At 45.4% G+C, this 23898-nt stretch overlaps 3 protein-coding genes and 1 long non-coding RNA gene across 16 annotated transcripts in view; 2 read left to right on the top strand and 2 right to left on the bottom strand.

The window, feature by feature from the left end:
• The window catches only part of SENP2 (SUMO specific peptidase 2), a 45819-nt gene extending 42239 nt beyond the window's left edge, over nt 1-3580 (bottom strand). For 5 of the 13 annotated variants that reach the window (XR_010338937.1, XM_064366899.1, XM_064366898.1 and 2 more), the window contains exon 1: nt 3384-3573. Coding sequence is in view for 11 of the 13 variants with exons in the window: in XM_064366899.1 (XP_064222969.1) it covers nt 3384-3484 (101 nt within the window). In the remaining 2 variants the exon portion in view is untranslated. Of the gene's footprint in view, nt 1-3383 lie in introns of all 13 variants that reach the window. The other 8 variants (XM_064366903.1, XM_064366901.1, XM_064366902.1 and 5 more) reach the window with 6 other exon arrangements.
• A 5371-nt stretch (nt 3581-8951) lies between these two features.
• On the top strand, nt 8952-9514 carry LOC135270772 (large ribosomal subunit protein eL21-like). Its single transcript, XM_064366768.1, has one exon. The coding sequence runs from the start codon at nt 8993-8995 to the stop codon at nt 9473-9475; it is 483 nt and encodes a 160-aa protein (XP_064222838.1). The 5' UTR covers nt 8952-8992; the 3' UTR covers nt 9476-9514.
• A 3030-nt stretch (nt 9515-12544) lies between these two features.
• LOC135270795 (uncharacterized) lies at nt 12545-22242 on the bottom strand. The gene is made up of 4 exons (XR_010338940.1): nt 21843-22242; nt 19142-19223; nt 15440-15510; nt 12545-12582 (listed from the first exon to the last, which is right to left on the bottom strand). It is a non-coding gene; the product is annotated as an uncharacterized LOC135270795 (long non-coding RNA).
• The window catches only part of LIPH (lipase H), a 54629-nt gene continuing 52578 nt past the window's right edge, over nt 21848-23898 (top strand). The window contains exon 1 of the mRNA XM_012457761.2: nt 21848-22092. Coding sequence (XP_012313184.2) covers nt 22044-22092 — 49 coding nt within the window. The 5' untranslated portion in view covers nt 21848-22043. The remainder of the gene's footprint in view (nt 22093-23898) is intronic.

The following is a 23898-nucleotide window of genomic DNA, read 5'->3' as shown; positions in this document are numbered from 1 at the left end:
CACCTCTAATAATAAAAATAAAAAATTAGCCGGCCTTGGTGGTATGTGCCTGTGGTCCCAACTACCCGGGAGGCTAAGGCAGGAGGATCACTTGAGCCTAGGAAGTCAAGGCTGCAGTGAGCCCAGGTCATACCACCGCACTCCAGCCTGGGCAAGAGTGAGAGTTTGTCTCTAAAAGAAATAAAACTGGCTGGGCACAGTGGCTTATGCCTGTAATCCCAGCACTTTGGGAGGCCAAAGCGGGTAATCATGAGGTCAGGAGTTCAAGACCAGCCTGGTCAAGACGGTGAAACCCCATCTCTACTTAAAAAAAAAACAAAAAAATTAGCTGGGCATGGTGGCAGGTGCCTGTAATCGCAGCTACTCAGGAGGCTGAGGCAGGAGAATCTCTTGAATCCCGGGGGCGGAGGTTGCAGTGAGCTGAGATCGCCACCACTGTACTCCAGCCTGGGCGAAAGAGACTCCATCTCCAAAAAAAAAAGAAAGAAAACTAAAAATAAAAGCAAAACAAAAGAGAGACTGCCATTTTATAGTAGGCTTTTCACATTTGAAGACTCAATGCTACAGTTTCAACTATTTGAGAAAGACAAAAGACCCAAACTTCTTACCAAATAATAATTTGCCATCTGGTTAAAGTACAAACTTGAAACTGGCCAAAGTAACTTAGCTAGTAAATGAACCCAGGTAAGAGTTTAGGACTAATATTTTCTCTTTCTCTCCAGAAATGATTTAAAAACAACAAATAAGCAATTGAAAATGATCCCCAAAGAAAGCTATCTTTTACTTTAGGTGACAGTATTAACATGAACAGCCTTAGAAGACAATTCTTTTTTATTTTTGTTTTTTCTTTTGCGTGTGTGTAAGGGAGTTAAAAAAAAAACTGTTCTACAAGGCCAGGTGCAGTGGCTCACGCCTGTAATCCCAGCACTTTGGGAGGCCAAGGCAGGTGGATCACCTGAGATGGGGAGTTCAAGACCAGCCTGACCAATGTAGTGAAACACCCCCCCATGCCACCCCACCCCCATCTGTACTAAAAATACCAAAAATTAGCCAGGCGTAGTGGTGGGCACCTGTAATCCCAGCTACTCAGGAAGCTGAGACAGGAGAACTGCTTGAATCTGGGAGGTGGAGGCTGCAGTGAGCCTAGATCACGCCATTGCACTCCAGCCTAGGCAACAAGAATGAAACTCTGTCTCAAAAAACAAACAAACAACAACAAAAAAAACTGTTCTACAACTTAAAAAAGATAAATGTTAATCAGAAAAAGGTGTTTAATAACTTCACTTTTATCATGGAAACTACATTGCATTATGGTGGTAATAAAGAACTTCGGAATTGAGGAAAGTTTCAGGATCCAGATGTCAAGAATGTTAAAGGCTCATAGTATATTACTCATCATCTCTCTGAACACCTATCATCTATTATATTCACACACATACACACACACACAAAATGAATAGAATGAGATCCCAGGATTACACTCAGCTCATACCTTTATACATTCCAACAAGCCTCCTGGTTTCATTTTGACTGAAAATTGGTTTACACTGAAAATTGGATTAAGGATGTGAACACGTCTAATGTGTAGTAAAAATCAAGGTTTTGATCTCCAAATCACGTTCCCCAGACTAGCAGGGATTCACATCAAAAAGAGGACAAGGGAAAGGGAATTAACTTTCTGTTATTCGATAAATATGTACCAAGTGCTTATCATGAACCAGAGTCTGCAAAAGACCCCAGGGTAGAATAAACAAACACTATCCTTATATACATTGAGCATCAGTTTAAGCACTTTACAACATGTTCTCAAATGATCCTTACATCAACACCACAGACAGGAGAGAAAAATAAGGCAATGTGTTCCAGAGATGCAATTTAAGCAACAACCAATTTCATCAATAACCTGCATTCTCAGACTAACGTATTAGACATCTTGTTCTCTCAAGCTTCCACAAATCAACACTTCTTCCACTTTTCTTGATATTGAGGATTAATTTTTTTTTTTTCTTTTTTTGAGACGGAGTTTCGCTCTTGTTACCCAGGCTGGAGTGCAATGGCGCGATCTCGGCTCACAGCAACCTCCGCCTCCTGGGTTCAAGCAATTCTCCTGCCTTAGCCTCCTGAGTAGCTGGGATTACAGAAACGCACCAACGTGCTCAGCTAATTTTTGTATTTTTAGTAGAGACGGGGTTTCACCATGTTGACCAGGATGATCTCAATCTCTTGACCTCGTGATCCACCCGCCTTGGCCTCCCAAAGTGCTGGGATTATAGGCGTGAGCCACCGCGCCCAGCCCAATTTTTAAAAAATGAAATTAACACTTGATCACTGAAGCTGGGGAGGGGGTAGAATTAGTATTTTATTTTCTAGATTAATTTTTAGGCAAGGAGGTCGAGTCGATAAAATGGGACGCTCCAAAGAGCAGATGCTAAATAAGAACAGCTTTTGGGGCGGGGCACGGTGGCTCATGCCTGTAGTCCCAGCACTTTGAGAGGCTGGGGTGGGCAAATCACTTTAGGTCAGGAGTTCAAGACCAGCCTGGCCAAGATGGTGAAACCCATCTCTACTAAAAATACAAAAATTAGCCAGGCGTGCTGGCACACGCCTGTAATCCCAGCTACTCAGGAGGCTGAGGCAGGAGAATCATTTGAACCTAGGAGGCGGGGGTGGCAGTGAGCCAAAATCGCGCCACTGCACGCCAGCCTGGCGACAGAGCAAGGCTCCGTCTCAACCAAAAGAAAAAGAAAATAGCTTTGAGTTTCCCCCAAATTTTAACTGAATTTAAGAGTACAGACTAGTGACTGTTTTAAAGTAATAAGGCACCTAGCCCTTTTTTCTCATTCACTAATTCTAAAACACAAAACCCTTCTGGCTCCAGACAGACTGTTTGACAGCTGTTTCAGAACAAAACAGCTGCTGTTTCTCGCTTCAAGGACAGTGGTTGCAGTCAAAACGGCTTTGGGCAATCTATGACTCTCACTTCCTTTAACTGCACTTAATGACCGCAGATGACACTTGGGAGGGTGCTTTGTGAGCAGTGAGCCACAACAAAGACAGTATTCCTTCAATGCCAGTGTTCAGCCTAAGCGCGGCAAAGCCCCATGAGTTATCAGCAACCAGCGTGGCCTCTGACAAGAACGTCAACGACCCTGCCATCACCGGCCGCTCCGAAGACGACCAGCTCTTCCTTCATCAGGAGCTGCCTCCCCACGGCGTGGCGGGGGCGGCTACGTCACTAGGATCCCGGCGACCCGCAGCCCTCTGGCCTCAGCCCGGCGACCCGCCTCAGGTGAGCCTGGCTGAATCAAAGCATCGCGGCCACCGGAGGCCGCTGTGGGGGAGGGGGGAGGGCCAGGCCGGCGCTCAGCCCCCTCTCGTCTCACCTGTTTGAGCGCCGCCTCTTCAGGAGGGCCCGGGCAGGGGGCACCGACCGGTCGCAGAAACGGAAAATGGTGCCGAGAATCCTAACCAGCCATCTGTACATACCAGGCCCGAGCAGCAGCGGCGGCCGACACACCCCGAGACGCAAACCCCAGAGCTGTCGCCGCCGCTGCCGCCTTCGCCGCCTCAGCCACCACAGCCAGAGTTCGGTCGCTGATTTGTGACGCGATTTAAGGGCCCACAGATACAGCGTCCCCAGGGTTACCCGAGGCCCCCGCCCGCCACCGCTCCTGACGTCACCTCCTCCCGCCCGACCGGAAAGCTTCATTCTCAATCTGCGCACGCGCAACCTGGCAGCGCCCCCTATTTCCGAGCGCAGCAACAAGAATAAGTGTGGGACGGCCCCGGCCCAATCGCTGACGAGATCGGAAGGGCTGTGGGCAGGGTTTTCTCTTCGGCGGAGCCAATTGCGAGCCGGCCCGTGGGACAAGGCCCACAGGCCACACGTGAGGCTGCTCTACTGAGGAGGCGTTCCGGGGTCCCAGAGGACATTTGGTGCTCAGTGTTTGCTGAGTGCACACGTAAAGGTGGATCAGGTTAATTAACACACGTTTACCGTTTTAGGAGCCTTTTTTTTTTTTTGCTTACCTTTTGCCTCGTACTTTACAGGCATTGTCACCTTAATGTCGCCCAGCAACCGCATATGACAGAAAGTTTTATGCCAACTTTATAAGTCAAGGAAATTGGGGCATAGAGCGATTAAGTTATTTGCCTAAGATCACAAAACTAACTAGAGACGTGGCTGGAACTTGAACCCGGGGGCTGAGTACAAGCGTCAGTCCCTCGCCCTTGAGGTCAGTCTACTTGGAGACGTGTACATAGATAATTACAAATTACAATACAGCATAAGTGGTTACTGTGATAAAGGTGTGTGCAGAGTGCAGTGGGAGCCAGAGAAAGGAAAACCACACACTGAAGGAGAGAAGGAAAGGGCAGATGTCAAGAAAAGTCTTCACAGAAATTTAAGGGTGAAACCTGCCGGCCATTAATGTCTCCTACCCTGGGCTGGTAAGGAATGAGTCTCATTACCCTCCCTCTACCATCCCAAGGTCATACTTCGAGTTAATTGTCTACTATAGGCCGGGCGCGGTGGCTCCTGCCTTAATCCCAACACTTTGGGAGGCCAAGGTGGGCAGATGGCTTGAGCCCAGAAGTTTGAGACCAGCCTGTGCAACATAATAAAACCCTGTCTCTACAAAAAATACAAAAATTAGCTGGGTGTGGTGGCATGCACCTGTAGTCCCAGCTACTTGGTAGGCTGAGGTGAGAGGGCTGCCCGAGCCCAGGAGGTAGAGGCTGCAGTGAGTCGAGATCACACCACTGCACTCCAGCCAGGGTGACAGAGTGGGACCTTGACACACACACCCAAAAATTATCAACTGTAGAACAAGTCCCACCCTATTTAGTCACAGAAAATCCAGTCCCCTCTTCTTTCTTTTTTTTTTTTTTTGAGATGGAGTTTCGCTCTTGTTACCCAGGCTGGAGTGCAATGGCGCGATCTCGGCTCACCGCAAACTCTGCCTCCTGGGTTCAGGCAATTCTCCTGCCTCAGCCTCCTGAGTAGCAGGATTACAGGCACATGCCACCGTGCCCAGCTATTTTTTTGTATTTTTAGGAGAGACGGGGTTTCACCATGTTGACCAGGATGGTCTCGATCTCTTGACCTCGTGATCCACCCGCCTCGGCCTCCCAAAGTGCTGGGATTACAGGCTTGAGCCACCGCGCCCGGCCTCCAGTCCCCTCTTCTAAACAATCCTGAGAATCCTCAAAGGTTTTCATGCCCCACAAATCCATTCCTAACTTGTTTCCTACTTGTGATTCAGTTAAGGCCAGAGTTTTACACTTGCTTGAACTCGAACCCTGGCACTCCCCAGTACAGCCTCTTTCTTTCCTCAGTAGACAGCATTCCAGGCCGGGTGTGGTGGCTCATGCCTGTAATCCCAGCATTTTGGGAGGCCAAGACAGGTGGATCGCTTGAGGTCAGGAGTTCAAGGCCAGCCTGGCCAAGATGGTGAGATTCCCCATCTCTACTAAAAAAAAATACAAAAATTAGCCAGACATGGTGATGTGTGCCTGTAATCCCAGGTACTTGGGAGGCTGAGGCAGGAGAATTGCTTGAACCTGGGAAGCGGAGATTGCAGTGAGATTGCACCACTGCACTCCAGCCTGGGTAACAGAGCAAGACTCTGTGACTCTGTCTCAGAAAAAAAAAAAAAGGCATTTTAGAATTCTGCTGCAAGCCACTCCCTTGAGCTTCAGAATCACCAGCCACCCACCTGTAGCTACCACCACTCTGGCCTGGGGGTCTGGAGTCAGATCCTAGAGGATGGAAGCAAATCCTGAGTGTGGACACACCCCTCTCCCTTATGGTAATAAGGGTAATAAACATAGCCAACACCAGGCTGCTGCTGAAAGTCTGGGACATTACAAAACTGAGAAGATTTAGAAGTGGCTATTAGAACGCCTGTAATCCCAGCACTTTGGGAGGCCGAGGCGGGCGAATCACGAGGTCAACAGATTGAGACCATCCTGGCCAACATGATGAAACCCCTTCTCTACTAAAAACACAGAAATTAGCTGAGCGTGGTGGCGTACGCCTACAGTCCCTGCTACTCAGGAGGCTGAGGAGAGAGAATCACTTGAACCTGGGAGGCAAAAGTTGCAATGAGCCGAGATCTCACCACTGCACTCCAGCCTAGCAACAGAGCAAGACTCTATCTCAAAAAAATAAAAAATATAAAAATTTAAAAGTGGCTATTGGATTATGCAGCATCTAGAGTCCCTGGCCTATCATCTCTGAAAGGAATTTCCTTCATCTCAAGGCTATCTCTTTACTCTTAACACCTTTGGCAAGCTGCCAACAGAAGGGACTTTCCTCTCTACCTCTACCCTGACGTATTTCAGGCTGGACTCTCAGTAAATCAGAGTCAGGACCCTTGTTAAAAGAAGACAACCATTGGCATTATTGTTCAGAGCAGTTCAGTTAGGTCTGTCCCTTCCACTGTGAGAGTTGGGGTTTTGCCTTTGCCAAACCAAGAAGCCCGCTCAAGTACTGGGAGAGGATTCTCCCAAATAAAAGAGCAGTCTTCATTTAAACACAAATCATATGTCCTAAGAGAACGATGTTTTTTCCGAGTTAAAAACAAACAAACAAACAAACAAACATAAATCAGAAAACTGCAAGCTGCTGCCATACTCGGTGGCCTGTAATCCCAGCCCTTTGGGAGGCCGAGGCAGACGGATCATGAGGTCAGGAGATCAAGACCATTCTTGCTAACATGGTGAAACCCTATCTCTACTAAAAATACAAAAGTTAGCTGGGCATGGTGGTGCGTGCCTGTAGTCCCAGATACTCAGGAGACTGAGGCAGAAGAATTGCTTGAATCCGGGAGGCAGAGGTTGCAGTGAGCCGAGATCGCACCACTGCACTCCAGCCTGGTGACAGAGCGAGACTCCGTCTCAAAAAAAAAAAAAAGAAAGAAAGAAAGAAAAAGAAAACTACAAGCCGCTTTTGAATAGCAACCTATCCCAGGTCTGGCCACTGAGATTTAAGAAACACTGGGGTGGGCTGGGTGTGGTGGCTCATGCCTGTAATTCCAGCACATTGGGAGATCCAGGCATAATGATCACTTGAGCCCGGAAGTTTGAGACCAGCCTGGGCAACATAGGGGAGACCCTGTCTCTAAAAAAAAAAAATTTTTTTTAAATTAGCCAAGAGTGGTGGCATGTGCCTGTAGTCCCAGTGACTTGGGAGGCTGAAGTGGGAGGTCAAGGCTGCACTCCAGACTAAGTGACAGAGTGAGATTCAGTCTCAAATAAATGAAAAGAATTGCCGGGCTCGGTGGCTCACACCTGTAATCCCAGCACTTTGGGAGGCCGAGCCAGGTGGATCATGAGGTCAAGAGTTTGAGACCAGCCTGACCAATAAGGCTAAACGCTGTTTCTACTAAAAATACAAAAAAATTAGCCAGGCATGGTGGGGCGCACCTATAATCCCAGCTACTCAGGAAGCTGAGGCAGGAGAATCGCTTGAACCTGGGAGGAAGAAGTTGCACTGAGCTGAGATCCTGCCACTGCACTCCAGGCTGGGTGACAGAGTGAGACTCCATCTCAAAATAAATAAAGAAAAAAAGAAAAAAGAAGTCCGGGCGTGTTGGCTCACACCTACAATCCCAGCACTTTGGGAGGCTGAGGCGAGCAGATCATGAGGTCAGGAGTTCAAGACCAACCTGACCAACATTGTGAAACCCCATCTCTATGAAAAATACAAAAATTAGCCAGGCGTGGTGTCACATGCCTGTAATCCCAGCTACTTGGGAGGCTGAGGCAGGAGAATCGCTTGAACCTGGGAGGTGGAGGTTGCAGTGAGCCAAGACTGCACCATTGCACGCTCAAAAAATAAATAAAGAAGAAAAGAAAAAATATATATTGGGATCGCACTTGATAGCCCTCCAGTGCAACACAACAATACTATTTTTTTCTTTTCCTGCCTGCACCCTTACAAACTCAATACTGAAACGTTGGCCATCTGCCAGGAAGAGTGTGAAGGCTTTGGAATTACAGATCTCAGTTAGAATCCCAGAGCCCCATCAGCAAACAATAACTCAGGAAACGAACGTGGCAATCCTCAGCCTCCCGCCATGCCTGCTCCCTCCACATCCTCTTAGTTACCCTCTAGAAGGAAGAAAAGGAGACGCATCCTTCCGCTCGCTCCCACCTGGGACTTGTCTGCCGGTTTGTGCCTTTGCTGTCCCGTGGTCCACAGTAGAGACATGGGCGACTGTCCATCCACTGGCCGAGGAGTGGGATTATCCTTAATCCCAACCCCACCAATGCCGCGGCCTTGCGGGGACCCAGCAGCTCTTTACTGGAGGGCTGTGGGAGAATCCCAAGGCCATATGGAGTAAAAAGGACATTGAGATTTCTGCCCTTGGCTAGGATAATTTGCAACCTTGTACTGCAAAAGGGGCACAGCCTCATTGCATAAGCTTTTGTAGGTGTTCCAACCAGACGCCCCAGTCCTCCAAGAAGATCCCAATCCCCTTCCAGCTGAGAGCAGCTCTTTGAAGCCTATTCAGGGCCCCACCCCCTTCTTCCTCAGAACCTACCTCCCCTCCAATCTATTCTTTAGTCTTGCAAATTTTCCCTTTTAAAGCATTCAGAGAATGTTAAAATATTTCTTCTCAGCTTTGTTTTTCCTGACCCCCGGACAGAAAAGAATTCTAGGCCATTTGTTGGAAGGGGGAAGGGCCCTTAGAAGAGGTTGTGTTGGGTTAGGCCTAAGGTGCCTAAAATCCAACATAATTCACCACTCTGAACATTAATTTCTTTCTAGGTACTAACTCTTCTGGTACTTAAGAAAAACATGCCGGGCACGGCGACACATGCTGGTAATCCTAGCACTTTGGGAGGCAGAGGCAGGTAGATCATGAGGTCAGGAGTTCAAGACCAACCTGGCCAGCATGGTGAAACTCCTGTCTCTACTAAAATTATAAAAAATTAGCTGGGCTTCCTTTCGGCCGGAACCGCCATCTTCCAGTAATTCGCCAAAATGACGAACACAAAGGGAAAGAGGAGAGGCACTCGATACATGTTCTCTAGGCCTTTTAGAAAGCATGGAGTTGTTCCTTTGGCCACGTATATGCGAATCTATAAGAAAGGTGATATTGTAGACATCAAGGGAATGGGTACTGTTCAAAAAGGAATGCCCCACAAATGTTATCATGGCAAAACTGGAAGAGTCTACAATGTTACCCAGCATGCTGTTGGCATTGTTGTAAACAAACAAGTTAAGGGCAAGATTCTTGCCAAGAGAATTAATGTGCGTATTGAGCACATCAAGCACTCTAAGAGCCAAGATAACTTCCTAAAACGTGTGAAAGAAAATGATCAGAAAAAGAAAGAAGCCAAAGAGAAAGGTACCTGGGTCCAACTGAAGCGCCAGCCTGCTCCACCCAGAGAAGCACACATTGTGAGAACCAATGGGATGGAGCCTGAGCTGCTGGAACCTATTCCCTATGAATTCATGGCATAATAGGTGTTAAAAAAAAAATAAAAGACCTCTGGACTGTAAAAAAAAAAAAAAAAATTAGCTGGGCGTGGTGGCAGGCACCTGTAATCCCAGCTACTCGGGAGGCTGAGGCAGGTGAATTGCTTAAATCCGGGAGGCAGAGGTTGCACTGAGTTGAGATCCTGCCACTGCACTCCAGCCTGGGCAACAAAGTGAGACTCCATCTCAGAAAAAAAGAAAAGCATGTCCTCCTAATACGATGACTTTGATCTTATTCAATCTGTACAATAATAACCCTGACCATACTATACAAAAGGTGAGTACACTCTTTTTTTTGTCATAAATTTCATTATAAAACTGGTCAACACTTGACTGCAAATGGCCCAGCCTGCCTCCTGTGGAGACATAGCATCAAGCCTTGTATAAGCCTGTGTCCTGATCCATACAATAGAGTTAATAAAACCTGCCTCTCAGATCTATGGATAGTTAAGTGTGTTTATGAGCCAGGCACAGTGACTCACCCCTGTCATCCCAGCACTTTGGGAGTCCAAGGTGGGCAGATCACTTGAGGTCAGGAGTTCCAGACCAGCCTGACCAACAGGGCAAAGCTCCCTCTCTACTAAAAATACAAAAATTTAGCCGGGTGTGGTGGTGGGCACCTGTAATCCCACCTACTAGGAAGGCTGAGGCGTGAGAATCGCTTGAACCTGGGAGGCTGATGTTGCAGTAAGGCAAGATCGCACCACTGCACCCCCAGACTGGGCGACAGAGGGAGACTCTCTCTCAAAGGGAAGGGGAGGAGAGTGGAGGGGGAGAGAAGGGAAGAGGGAGGGGGAGAGGGAGGGGGAGGAGGTAGGAGGAGGAGAGAGGGAGAGGCAGAGGGGGAAGAGAAGGGGGAGGGGGAGGAAGACAGGGAGAAGGGGGAGGGGGAAGGAGACAGGGAGGAGGAGGGGGGGAAGGAGACAGGGAGGAGGAGGGGGAAGGGAGACAGAGAGGAGGAGGGGGAAGAGGAGGCCAGAGGAGGGAGGTTGAGGGAGAGGAGGAGGAGGAAGAGGAGGAGGGAGGGAGCAGGGAGACAGGGGAAGAGGAGGGGGGAGGAGGGAGGAAGAGTGGGAGAGGGGAAGGTGGGGACGGGGAGAGCAGGGGGAGGGGAGAGGAGGGGAGTTTATGTATATGAAGGGCCTATTCAGTGCCTGGAACAGCTAGCTCATGCTTAAGATTTCTCTTGCCTCTCCTTCCTTCTCATATCTAATAAATCTTTTAACTTGCCTGATCTGTATCCTACATTTTTCACAGATCTGCTCATTCCTCTTTACAAACCTATAGGAACTACAATCCTTCCTATTTTTTTGAGACAGAGTCTCCCTCTGTCACCCAGGCTGGAGTACAGTGGCATGATCTCGGCTCACTGCAACCCCTCCTGACTTCACGCCATTCTCCTGCCTCAGCCTCCCTAGTAGCTGGGATTACGGGTGCCTGCCACCACATCCAGCTAATTTTGTATTTTTAGTAGAGACAGGGTTTCACCATGTTGGTCAGGCTGGTCACAAACTCTGAGTCTCAAGTGGTCCACCCACCTTGGCCTTCCAAAGTGCTGGGATTATGGGTGTGAGCCACCCACCGTGCCTAGCCCAGAACTACAGTCCTTTCTAGGGGCTGATCATTCTCACACGGTTGCAATAGACATTTCTGCTTCTACTTTTCATCTTGTTAACTTATGCTGTTTGTAGGATGATTTCTCTTGTTTTCTCTTGTCTTGAATTCTGCTATTGTTAAGGAAGGAAATGTTATATTCTTATTTATTAAGAAAGGTAAATTTACAAATTGATTTTCTATCTTTTTCTATTACCAAATGACTAAAAATGGTTGGATTGATTTTCACCAAATTTGGGAGATTTGTTTGGGGTGGTCCGATTTAAAATATAGAGCATATGGAAATCCTCAATTTTCTTCCCCTTTTGAGACAGGGTCTCACTCTGACAAATAGGCTGGAGTGCAGTGGTGCGATCTTGGCTCGCTACATCATTGACTTTCCAGGCTCAAGCGATCCTTCCTCCTCAGCCTCCCAAGTGGCTGAAGTAGCTGTGACTACAGGCGCCCTTGCCACCACGCCTGACTAATTTTTGTATTTTTAGTAAAGACAGGGTTTCACCATGTTGCCCAGGCTCACACCCGTAATCCCAGCACTTTGGGAGGCTGAGGAGGGCAGATCACCTGACCTCAGGAGTTCGAGACCATCCTAGCCAACATGGTAAAACCCATCTCTACTAAAATACAAAAAAAAAAAAAAAAAAAAAAAATTAGCCAGACATGGTGGTGTGCGTCTGTAGTCCTAGATACTCAGGAGGCTGTGGCACAAGAATCCCTCAAGCCCCAGAGGTGGAAGTTGCAGTGAACACAGATTGCACCACTGTACTACAGCCTGGGCTACAGAGTAAGACTCTGTCTCTCTCTCTCTCTGACACACACACAGACACACACACACACACACACACACACACTAGCTGGGCATGGTGATTTAGGCTTGTAGACCCAGCTACTTGGGAGGCTGAGGTGGGAGGATCACTTGAACCTGGGAGGTAGAGGTTGCAGTAAACCGAGATGGTGCCACTGCACTCCAGCCTAGGTGACAGAGTGAGACCCTGTCTCAAAAAAAAAACAAAAAACAAATTACAAAACCAAAAAAAAACCCACCCTTTTTTAGTTGGATGCATTAAATCAAAAAAAAAAAAAACTTTTAGTAGGCTGGATACGGTGGCTCATGTCTGTAATTCCAACACTTTGGGAGGTGTAGGCAGGAAGACTGCTTGAGCCCAGGAGTTCAAGACCAGCCTGGACAACATTGTGAGACCCTCATCTCTACTTTAAAATTTTAGGCCAGGTGGCATGGTGGCTCACACCTGTAATTCTAGCTCTTTGGGAGGCTGAGACAGGCAGATAACTTGAGGTCAGGAGTTTGAGACCTGCGTGGCCAACATGGTGAAACACCGTCTCTACCAAAGATACAAAAAATTATCTGGGAGTGCTGGTGCGTACCTGTAATCCCAGCTACTCAGGAGGCTGAGGCAGGAGAATCGCTTGAACCCAGGAGTTAGAGGTGGTGAGCGGAGATCGTGCCATTGCACTCCGGCCTGAGAGAAAAAACAAGATTCTGTCTCAAAAAAATAAATGAAATAATTAATTTTTAGTAAGAAACAATGTTTTGTCTCTGTCTTACTAGTGTCTGTGCTGGCTTTGTTAGAGTGGTCTCCTTGAAATGTTCTGTGCAGCACTCTGAAAACAAGCAGTAACTGAAAGGGTGGACTTGCATTGATTGTATCTGATACATTGTCTGTAAAGAAGTCATGGTAGCTCTATGCCATGAACAATACTTCTTAAGTAGATTTTCATTTTTTTTTTTTTGAGATGAAGTTTTTTTCTGTCACTCAGGCTGGAGTGCAGTGGCATGATCTCTGCTCATTACAACCTCCATCTCCAGAGTTCAAGTGACTCTCCTGTCTCAACTACCCTAGTAGCTGGGATTACAGGCACACGCCACCACAGCCAGCTAATTTTTTGTATTTTTTGTAGGGATGGAGTTTCACCATGTTGGCCAGGCTGGTCTCGAACTCCTGACCTCAGGTGATCCACCCACCTCCACCTCCCAAAGTGCTGAATGGACAGGTGTGAGCCACCATGCCCAGCCAGATTTTAATCTTAAATAGATTTTTCCTTCTTGGTTTTTGTGTTTTGTTTTTTGTTGTTGTTGTTTTTCTTTCTTTAGACACAATCTCCCTCTGTTGCCCAGGCTGGAATGCAGTGGCGCCATCTGGGCTCACTACAACCTCCACCTCCCAGGTTCAAGCTATTCTCCTGCCTCAGCGCCCCCTAGTAGTTGGGATTACAGGCCTGGGCCACCAGGGCTGGCTAATTTTTGTATTTTTTTTTTTTTTTTTTTGAGACGGCGTTTCGCTCTTGTTACCCAGGCTGGAGTGCAATGGCGTGATCTCGGCTCACCGCAACCTCCGCCTCCTGGGGTTCAGGCAATTCTCCTCCCTCAGCCTCCTGAGTAGCTGGGATTACAGGCACACGCCACTATGCCCAGCTAATTTTTTTTTGTGTGTGTATTTTTAGTAGAGATGGGTTTTAGCCATGTTGGCCAAGCTGGTCTTGAACTCCTGACCTCAGGTGATCCACCTGCTTCGACCTCCTGAAGTGCTGGGATTACAGGCGTGAGCCACCATGCCCAGCCTTTCCTTCTTGTTTTGTAATAAATGACCAAAAATGTTGTATAATAATGTTAATAAGTTAACATATAAATGTTATCTTTGATATTTATTATGTAGTGTATGTTATGTATTATTGCATTATATTCATTTGTATCATAATATAATAAAACATACTGGTTGGTCTCGGTGGCTCACCCCTGTAATCCCAACACTTTGGGAGGCTGAGGTGGGCAGATCACCTGAGGCCAGGAGTTTGAGACCAGCCTGACCAACATAGTGAAATCCCATCTCTACTGAAAATACAAAAATTAGCTGGGCGTGGTGGCACACACCTATAATCCCAGCTACTCAGGAAGCAGGGCAGAGGAATCACTTGAACCTTGGATGCAGTGAGCTGAGATCATGCCATTGCATTCCAGCCTGAGTGACAAGAGCAAAACTCTGTCTCAAAAAAAAACCCATATTAACTTATAAATGAGTTAACAAGAAGATTATCAGGTTCCTACCACCTTGAAGGTAAAATCCAATATCTTAAGCATGACTATGAAGTTCTTCACAACCTATCTTCAAATTACTTTATCATTTCCCTATTCATACACACCAAACTCTGAAGCTGCTCTTCTTTTTTTTTTTTTTGTGACGAAGTCTCACTCTGTTGCCCAGGCTGGAGTACGTAGCACAATCTCAGCTCACTGCAACCTCTGTCTCCCGGTTTAAGCAACTCTCTGCCTCAGTGTCCTGAGTAGCTGGGATTACAGACACCCACCACCACGCCTGTTTTTTTTTTTTTTTTTTGGTATTTTTAGTAGAGACGGGTTTTCACCATCTTGACCAGGCTGGTCTTGAACATCGTGATCCATCCTCCTTGGCCTCCCAAATTGCTGGGACTACAGGCATGAGCCACTGCACTCAGCCAAGCTGCACTTCTTTCATGCTTTCATGCCTCCTGGTCTTCTCGTTTTGCCTGGAATGCCCTTCCCCCATCTTCTGTACCTCATGAACACTTAGCTAGTTTTTGGAACCCAAACCAAAAGGGCACCTCCTCCGAGAGGTTTATAGATTCCCTATATATCATTGTTTTCCCCTCTGTTCGCCTATAGAATTTGTGTCCGTGTCTCTATATTAGCTTTTTTTTTTTGAGATGGGGTCTCGCTCAGTTGTCCAGGCTGGAGTGCAGTGGCACAATCTCATCTCATTGCAGCCTCTGCCTCCAGGGTTCAAGCAATTCTCCTGCCTCAGCTTCCCGAGCAGCTGGGATTACAGGCATCTATTGCCACGCCTGGCTAATTTTTGTAGTTTGAATAGAGACCGGGTTTCACCATATTGGCCAGGCTGGTCTCAGTCTCCCAAACTGTTGGCATTGCAGACGTGAGCCACTATGCTGGCCTAGATTAGCATTATTATCATTTTCATTGTTAATGTGTCTGTCTTCTTGAGGAAAGGAGCATGTCCTATTTCTTCCTTATTTCTTACACTGAAAGCTCTAGAAATGTTCAATAAATGAGGGAATGATTAAATGAAACAAATATATGGAATTGGGGAAAGTTACCCTTATGTCTTTGCAGGATATGAATTGAGGAAACCCACTTATCTTTCCAAACTTGGCCTGCAAGTGAGAAATGGCAGTGTCACAGACGTGGACGGGAAGACAAAGGGTGATATAGTGAGTCATAGACCAGCCTGGAGCCTAGACCTGGGCGGGTGGGGACATAGGTCACCTTTTCTGGCTATTGAAACAAATGAGAGTTATAAAACCTCGTAGTTGCATTACACTTCATACCTGTTTTTCCTGTCCACGCATTTGGAAGCTTGCCTGTACCTTGTAAATATGCTCTCTGTAGCAAGTGATTTCTAGGTTCAAAAAAAGAAGAAAAAGCCATACGTAATACTAGACTGGAAACTAAGAAAACTGTGGTATTCTTGAGTTATAATCAGGAGAGTCATAGGATTGAGAAAATCTTGATTAAATGAAATTAAATGATTGGAAATGAAGAAATCATTTTCATTAGAGTACCTTTGAATAAATTATTTCAAATGATTAGGAATTGACTCATCTTTTAAAATTGTGGAAACCTTTTTTTTCTTGAGATGGAGTCTTGCTCTGTCACCCAGGCTGGAATGAAGTGGTACAATCTTGGCTCGCTGCAACCTCCACCTCCCGAGTTCAAGTGATTCTCCTGCCTCAGCCTCCTGAGTGGCTGGGATTACAGGTGCCCGCCTTCACACCTGACTAATTTTTGCGTATTTAGCAAAGACAGGTTTTCACCATGTTGGCCAGGCTACTTTTGAACTCCCGACCTCAGGTGATCGGCCTACCTCAGCCTCCCACATTGCTGGGATTACGGGTGGGAGCCACTGCGCCCAGCCTGAAAAACTTTTTATTTTGGAATAATTATTGGGTCAGGCATAGTAGCCCACACCTGTAATACCAGCACTTTGAGAGGCCGAGGAGGATAGATCACTTGAGTCCAGGAGTTTGAGACCAGCCTGGCCAACACGGCAAGACCCTGTCTCTACTAAAAAATACAAAAATTAGCTGGGTGTGCTGGTGCAGGCCTGTAATCCCAGCTACCTGGGAGGCTGAGGCAGGAGGAGAGCTTGAACCTGGGAGGCGGAGTTTACAGAGCCTGGGCTACAGAGCAAGACTGTCTCAAAAAAAAAAAAAGTAAAAGTAAAAAGAAGAATTATTGGTTCTCAGAAAGTTACAGAAATGGGTGCAGCGGCTTGTGCCTATGGTCTCAGCTACTCAGGAGGCTGAGGTGGAGGATCAGTTGAGCCCAAAAGTTGGAGGCTGTGGTGGGCAACAGAGTGAGACCTTGTCCCCAAAAATAAAAAATCAATATAAAAATAAACAAAACAAAAAAAATTGACCTGGTTTGACAATCCACAGACCTCATTTACAGTTTCACATGTAGGTACGTGTAGTTCTGTGCTATTTTATCACCTGTCCACAGCCACATAGCCACTACCACAATTAAGATACATAACTGTTTCATCACTAAAAGGTGATTTTTTTTTTTTTTTTTTTTGAGACACAGTCTCACTCTGTTGCCGGGGCTGGAGTGCAGTGGCATGATCTGGGCTCACTACAACCTCTACCTCCTGGGTTCAAGTGATTCTTCTGCTGCAGCCTCCCGAGTAACTGGGACTACAAGCGAGTGCCACCACGCCTGGCTAATTTTTGTGTTTTTAGTAGAGACAGGGTTTCACCATATTGGCCAGGCTGGTCTCGAACTCCTGACCTTGTGATCTGCCTGCCTCCCAAAGTGCTGGGATTACAGCTGTGAGCCACCGAGCTGGGCTCTTTTTTTAATTTTTTAATTTTTAATTTTTTAGAGGGAGTCTCGCTCTTGTTGCCCAGGCTGGAATGCAATGGCACGATTTCGGCTCACTGCAACCTCCATCTCCTGGGTTCAAGTGATTCTCCTGCCTCAGCCTCTCAAGTAGCTGGGATTACAGGCACCCGCCACCACGCCCAGCTAATACTTGTGTTTTTAGTAGAGACAGGGTTTCACCACGTTGGCCAGGCTGATCTCAAACTCCTGACCTCAGGTGATCCTCCTGCCTCAGCCTCGCAAAGTGCTGGGATTACAGATGTGAGCCACTACACCTGGCCAACTAAAAGATTCTTTTACAGTCTTACCCATTCTCCTCTCCTCCCTGCCTCTCCTCTCTCCCATTCCTGGGAATGTTTTACATTTTCCTTTATTTGTTATTTCTCACTATTGCAAAAAAAAATAAATAAAATAAGGGACGGATTCTCCATTGATTTTTGTGCTGTTCTGAATGCCTTAAGTTCAAAAGTTAGAGACCTTCTGTGCCCACCAGCAGGAAAATCATTAATAGTAACACAAAGAGGCCAGGCATGGTGACTCATGGCTGTAATCCCAGCTCTTTGAGAGGCTGAGGCAGGAGGATTGGCTGAGGTCAGGAGTTTGAGACCAGCCTGGGCAACATTGCAAGACCCCATCTCTACAAAAAAATTTAAAAAATTAGCAGGGCATGGTGACATGTGCCTATGATCCCACTTCTCAAGACCAGTGAGCTGTGATCGAGTCACTGCACTGTGATCGAGTCAAGCCTGGGGGACAGAGTGAGACCCTGTTTCAAAAACAACAACAACAAAAAGTAACACGAAGAGTCTTCCCAGCAGAAATGATTGCATAGTTTCTAGGAAAATGTACACTGGCTCTGTGTAGATAAGCACTTGGCATGGTACTTAAAACTGATAGGACCTCAACAAATATTTATCAGGCAAGTACACTGACTGAACAGGGAGCAAGGCGTTCCCTAACAGATTGTTCAAAGAGATGTGAAACAAGTCTCCATTTGTTCCAGCGGGCAGTTGTTTTCAAATTAGTAAAGCTGGCCGGGCACAGTAGCTCACGCCTATAATCTCAGCGCTATGGGAGGCTGCGGCAGGCAGATCACGAGGTCAGGAGTTTGAGACCAGCCTGACCAAATGGCGAAACCCCATCTCTACTAAAAATACAAAAATTAGCCGGGTGTGGCGGCGCACACGTGTAATCCCAGCTACTCAGAAGACTGAGGCAGGAGAATCGCTTGAACCCTGGAGGCGGAGGTTGCAGTGAGTCGAGTTTGCGCCACTGCACTCCAGCCTGGGTGATAGAGGGAGACTCCATCTAAAACAAAAAACTGAAACAAAACAAAAGCAAAAAAACAAAAAACCAACTAGTAAAGCTTATACCAATAAAAGCAAATTTTTCTCTAAACAAAAGCTGAGCAAAAAATAGGCTAACAGGCCATCTATTTGGTTTTTCTTTTCTTTTTTTTTTGAGATGGAGTTTTGCTCTTGTTGCCCAAGCTAGAGTGCAATGACATGATCTCAGCCTACTGCATCCTCTGCCTCCCAGGTTCAAGCCATTCTCCTGCCTCAGCTTCCCGGGTAGCTGAGATTACAGGCATGTGCCACTATGCCTGGCTAATTTTGTATTTTTTTTTTTTTTTTAGTAGAGACAGGGTTTCTCCATGTTGGTCAAGGCTGGTCTCAAGCTCCCGACCTCAAATGATCCACCCAACTCAGCCTCCCAAAGTGCTAGGATTACAGGCGTAAGCCACTGTGTCTGGCTTTTTTTTTTGAGACAGAGTCTCACTCTGTCGCCCAGGCTGGAATGCAGTGGCCCGATCTCAGCTCACCACAACCTCCACCTCCCAGGTTCAAGTGATTCTCCTGCCTCAGACTCCCAAGTAGCTGGGATTACAGGCATGTGCCACCACGCCTGGCTAACTTTTGTATTTTTAGTAGAGATAGGGTTTCACCATGTTGGCCAGGCTGGTCTCGAACTCCTGACCTCAGGTGATCTGCCTGCCTTGGCTTCCTAAAGTGTTGGGATTACAGGTGTGAGCCATCGTGCCCGGCCTATTTGTTTTTTTTTTATTCACAGTTCCTTAATTTATTTCTCTAAGCAGGATACAAAACCAAAACCAAAAACAGACTGAAGCGATGACCGAGGTCTCTCACCTGAAGCATCAAGGCTTAGGGTGCTCTCCAGTCCTAAAAATCCCATCTGCGTCTCTCTTGTCAACATTGTGCAGCCTGTCTTCTGCTGGGAAAGAAACATGCAGATGTGTGACCGGTCAGATAATAACAGTAGTTACCAAGTCACCAGAGCGCTTACCTTAGCACAGTGCTAAGAACTTCAGCTGTAATAACTCATTTATTCCCTGTAACAACTCTGTGAAATGTGTGATTTTATTATCTTCATTTTACAGCTAAGAAAACAGACTTTAAGAACCTAAATGTTGGGCCGGGCTAGTGGCTCACGCCTGTAATCCCAGCACTTTGGGAGGCCGAGGCGGGTGGATCACCTGAGGTTCAGAGTTCGAGACCAGCCTGACCTATATCGTGAAATCCTGTCTCTTAAAAAAAAAAAAAAAAAAGAACCTAAATGTTGAGTCAGGCATGGCGGCTCACGCCTGTAATCCCAACCCTTTGGGATGTAGCAAGTATCCCATCAGTACAGTTAAAAAAAAATTAGCTGGGCATGGTGGCATACGCCTATAGTTCCATGGAGGCTGAGGCAGGGGGATCACTTGAGCCTAGGGGTTTGAGGTTATAGTGAGCTTGCACCACTGCACTCCAGCAGCCTGGATGGTAGAGTCAGACTCTGTCTGAAAAAAAAAAAACGTAAATGTTTTGCGTAAGTTTACACAACTAAGCTAATGGGAGACAAGGGATTTGAACCAAGGTTAGTGTAATAGATCAACCCTAGTTAGTCTTGGCATTTCATTAGGTCTGAAATGTGACACAGAAATCTGCACACAGTTTTTTTTTTAGATGAAGTTTCACTCTTGTTGCCCAGGCTGGAGTGCAATGGTGTGACCTCAGGTCACTGCAACCTCTGCCTCCCCTGTTCAAGTGATTCTCCTGCCTCAGCCTCCCGAGTAGCTGGGATTACAGGCATGTGCCACCACGCCCAGTGAGTTTTGTGTTTTTAGTAGAAACAGGGCTTTTTCTTGTTGGTCAGGCTGGTCTTGAACTCACGACTTCAGGTGATCTGCCTGCCTCAGCATCCCAAAGTGCTGGGATTACAGGTGTGAGCCACCATGCCTGGCATCACAGTACTTTTAAAAGCTCCCAGGTGATTCTGACTTACTGACTCCTTGGGAAGCATTGCTAGAATCTACTTCCAGCAAAGGAATCTCCTGCTATTTAAATGGGGTGGGAACATGAAGAGAACTAATAGATAAACTTATATGAGTGGTACTATTACTTCATAAACCCATACATAGGTAAACAGTGCTAAATGACTAATTGCTTTTGCCTGATGCTTTGGATGAAATGTAATCTTAAGTTGTGTCTTTATTATTTATTTAGAGACAGAGTCTCTGTCACTCAGGCTGGAGTGCAGTGGCATGATTTTGGCTCACACAATCTCCTGCCTCCCGGGCTCCTTCCACCTCAGCCTCCTGAGTAGCTGGGACCACAGGCATGCTAAAGAATTTTTGTATTTTTTGCAGAGATGGTTTTTTGCCATGTTGCCCAGGCTGGACTGGAACTCCTAGGCTCAAGTGATCTGCCCCTCTCAGCCTCCCAAAGTGCTAGGATTACAAGCATGAGCCACTGAACCCAGCATATTAATTTATTTTTAAGCTCATCAGACCACCAGAAGCCTGAGTTAGTGTGGCAAGCACTCTCACCAGAAAGGGAATTAAATTACCTTGTTATGCAGCGTAAGTTCAGTTACCTCTAACACTGAGGTAGGTAGATTCTGGCATTGCTCTCTATTTAAAAGTTTTTCATTTATTTTTCCTTTTTTTTTTTTTTTTTTTGAGGCGGAGTCTTGCTCTGTTGCCCAGGCTGGAGTGCAGTGGCGCAATCTTGGCTCACTACAACCTCCGCCTCCCAGGTTGAAGCGATTCTCCTGCCTCAGCCTCCCGAGCTGGGACTACGAGCTACCATGCTCAGCTAATTTTTTTATTTTTAAAAGAGACAGGATTTCACTATGTTGGCCAGGCTTGTCTCAAACTCCTGACCTCGTGATCTGCTCGTCTCAGCCTCCCAAAGTGCTAGGATTACAGGTGTCAGCCACCTCGCCCAGTCTTTATTTTTCCCTTTTATTTATGTATTTATTTTTTGAGACACTCCCTCTGTTGCCCAGTCTGAAGTGCAGTGATGCGATCTAGGCTCATTGCAACCTCTGCCTCCCTGGTTCAAGCCCACCCGCCTCAGCCTTCCAAAGTGCTGGGATGACAGACGTAAGCCACCATGCAGGCCTATTTTTCCTTTTTTAAAAAGAACTATTGGAGAGGCAGAAATTCTAAATAGGAAGAAATAAAAATAAAGAGATATAGTACCAAAAAAGGTTTCCTTTAATCTGAAGCATACATATGTTTTGGCAAATGTAGATATATAATTGAACCTAATGAATGTTCTTAATAAAATCTAAAGGCTCCCCTATGATGAATGAGTGTATGAATTAACTTAAAAACTGGTTTTGTATATACAGGCCAATAGACTACCAACTGGATTTGTTATTTCATTCACAAGAACCAGAGGGGAAAATATCTCAATCACACTTGATTTCAACACACCAAGCCACCAAGCCAAACAACTAATAAACGCCCACAAAGAACGAAACTATCCTGAACTCATCATTCAGCAAATGCAGATTATAATATTATGACATGCATAAAATTGTGTAAAGTAGATAGTAACTAACCTTTCATTAAAAAGAGGAGGAGTCAAAGATCCTCAAAGGGTTGGGACCTCCTGCTGTCAGTCCCTAGGGAACTTCCTGTTGTCACCACACCTCTGAATGAGTCGTTTGAGCTCGCTGTGAGCAAAACCCACAGGGGAAACTCTTAAGCCTCTTCGAAGTAAATTATTCTTGTGAATGTGACACACGATCTCTCCAGTTTCCATGTTGAGATTCTACGTATTCATCAGTTTTATGTGCTTGGCAAGAGCAGGTAGGTCATTTACTAATTGCTTTTCTTAACTGCTTAAAAAAAGTTGTTGTCATTTTGCATCTCATCATTCCACTTCCTTCAGTGAACGTTTTAGGAGTTCCACAGAGTTGTTTTTAAGGAAAACGATATAGGAAGCCAATATTATTTCCTTTCCTTAAAAAAAAGAGATATAGGTTAAATGAACCTTCTAATCCTAAAAAAAAAAAAATTCTCAATAACAAAAGAAGCTATTACTTCTTTGAATTAATTTCTTTTTATGTACAACAATCAGATAATCAAGAAGTCTTATTTTTTTTCTTGGCCTAATTATCTGTGCCTTTCTACCCTGTGAAATGAGATGATTTATTATCTGGAAATATAAAAATTTATCTTAATGATATATTTAATATACTGAGGGTTGGTTTTTATATTTTCATGCATTGAGAGTTTATTTAAACTATTCTTAGAGAAAATATAATTTTATATAGATAAACTCCTTGGAATGGTTCCTAGCATACTTAGAACTTAAAAATTATTAATCATAATGAAGAAATCAAAATTAAAACCTTAATATACCTGATAATGTAACAAAAATAAAGTGAAATGCCTAAAAAAATAAAAGTCAACACTTTGCAACCTTTTTAGGAATTCACTTTTGTTTCACATAGCTGTGATAATGAAGGCTGGTATAATTTTTTTGAAGGGCAAAGGGTAAATATGTTACATATTAAAACTTGGAAAATCGTCCACGCACTTTAAGCTAGTAAAACCATTGCTGGGAATTTAGAACAAATTAATAATTTTTAAAAGAAAAAATCCTCCTATTCAGATAAGCCTAATTGTATTACTTGTAATAACTTGAAACTAGATATAACTGAAATGTTTCTACATACAGGAATGGATGAAAGACGGTATGTCAACCGTCTTAATTTTTTTTTTTAAGTAGCCTTTAAATTAATTCTGATGCTATGAAGAAATAAGCAAACATTTTTAAAGTAACGCAAAGTAGAAAAAGTAGAACTTAAATTTGCTGATAAACTATAATTACAACTATGTTAAAATCATGTGTTTTTAGATGAATGAAGTTTAGAAGGGAAATAGAAAAATAGTATTAGGATTTCTGGCCTATAAATAAAGTTTTCTTTATATATGGTTTTGAAGTTGATTTTCTTTTTTTTTTTTTGAGACGGAGTTTCGCTCCTGTTGCCCAGGTTGGAGTGCAATGGCGCGATCTCGGCTCACCACAACCTCTGCCTCCCAGGTTCAAGCAATTCTCCTGCCTCAGCCTCCCTAGTAGCTGGGACTACAGGTGTGCACCACCATGTCCAGCTAATTTTTGTATTTTTAGTAGAGACAGGGTTTCACCATGTTGACTGTGATGGTCTCGATCTCCTGACCTCATGATCTGCCTGCCTTGGCCTCCCAAAGTACTGGGATTACAGGCATGAGTCACCGCACCCAGCCTGAAGTTGATTTTCTAGGAAGTTAAAATCATACCAATGATGATATTTTTAACATAGAAGTCGACCTTTTAAAGTATATGTTTATTATCATTTTAAAATATAAAAAATGAACATAAATGGCCAGGCACGATGCCTCATGCTTATAATCCCAGCACTTTGGAAGACCGAGGCGTGTGGATTACCTGAGGTCAGGAGTTCAAGACCAGCCTGGCCAACATGGTGAAAACCCATCTCTACTAAAAATACAAAATTAGCCGGATGTGGTGGCATGTGCCTGTAATCCCATACTCAGGAGGCTAAGGCAGGAGAATCTCTTTTTTTTTTTTTTTTCAGATGGAGTCTCACTCTGTTGCCAGGCAGGAGT

The sequence above is a fragment of the Aotus nancymaae genome, unplaced genomic scaffold (assembly GCF_030222135.1).
Source record: "Aotus nancymaae isolate 86718 unplaced genomic scaffold, 86718_ANA_hifiasm-v0.15.2.pri h1tg000067l, whole genome shotgun sequence".
NCBI lineage: Eukaryota > Metazoa > Chordata > Mammalia > Primates > Aotidae > Aotus > Aotus nancymaae.
The sequence above is the reverse complement of the archived record's forward strand: the minus strand, read 5'-3'. Positions and strand labels throughout refer to the sequence as shown.

What these genes read in the sequence shown, in the direction of transcription:
- LOC135270772 (XM_064366768.1), top strand. Translation starts at nt 8,993, where the DNA reads ATGACGAACACAAAGGGAAAGAGGAGAGGCACTCGATACATGTTCTCT.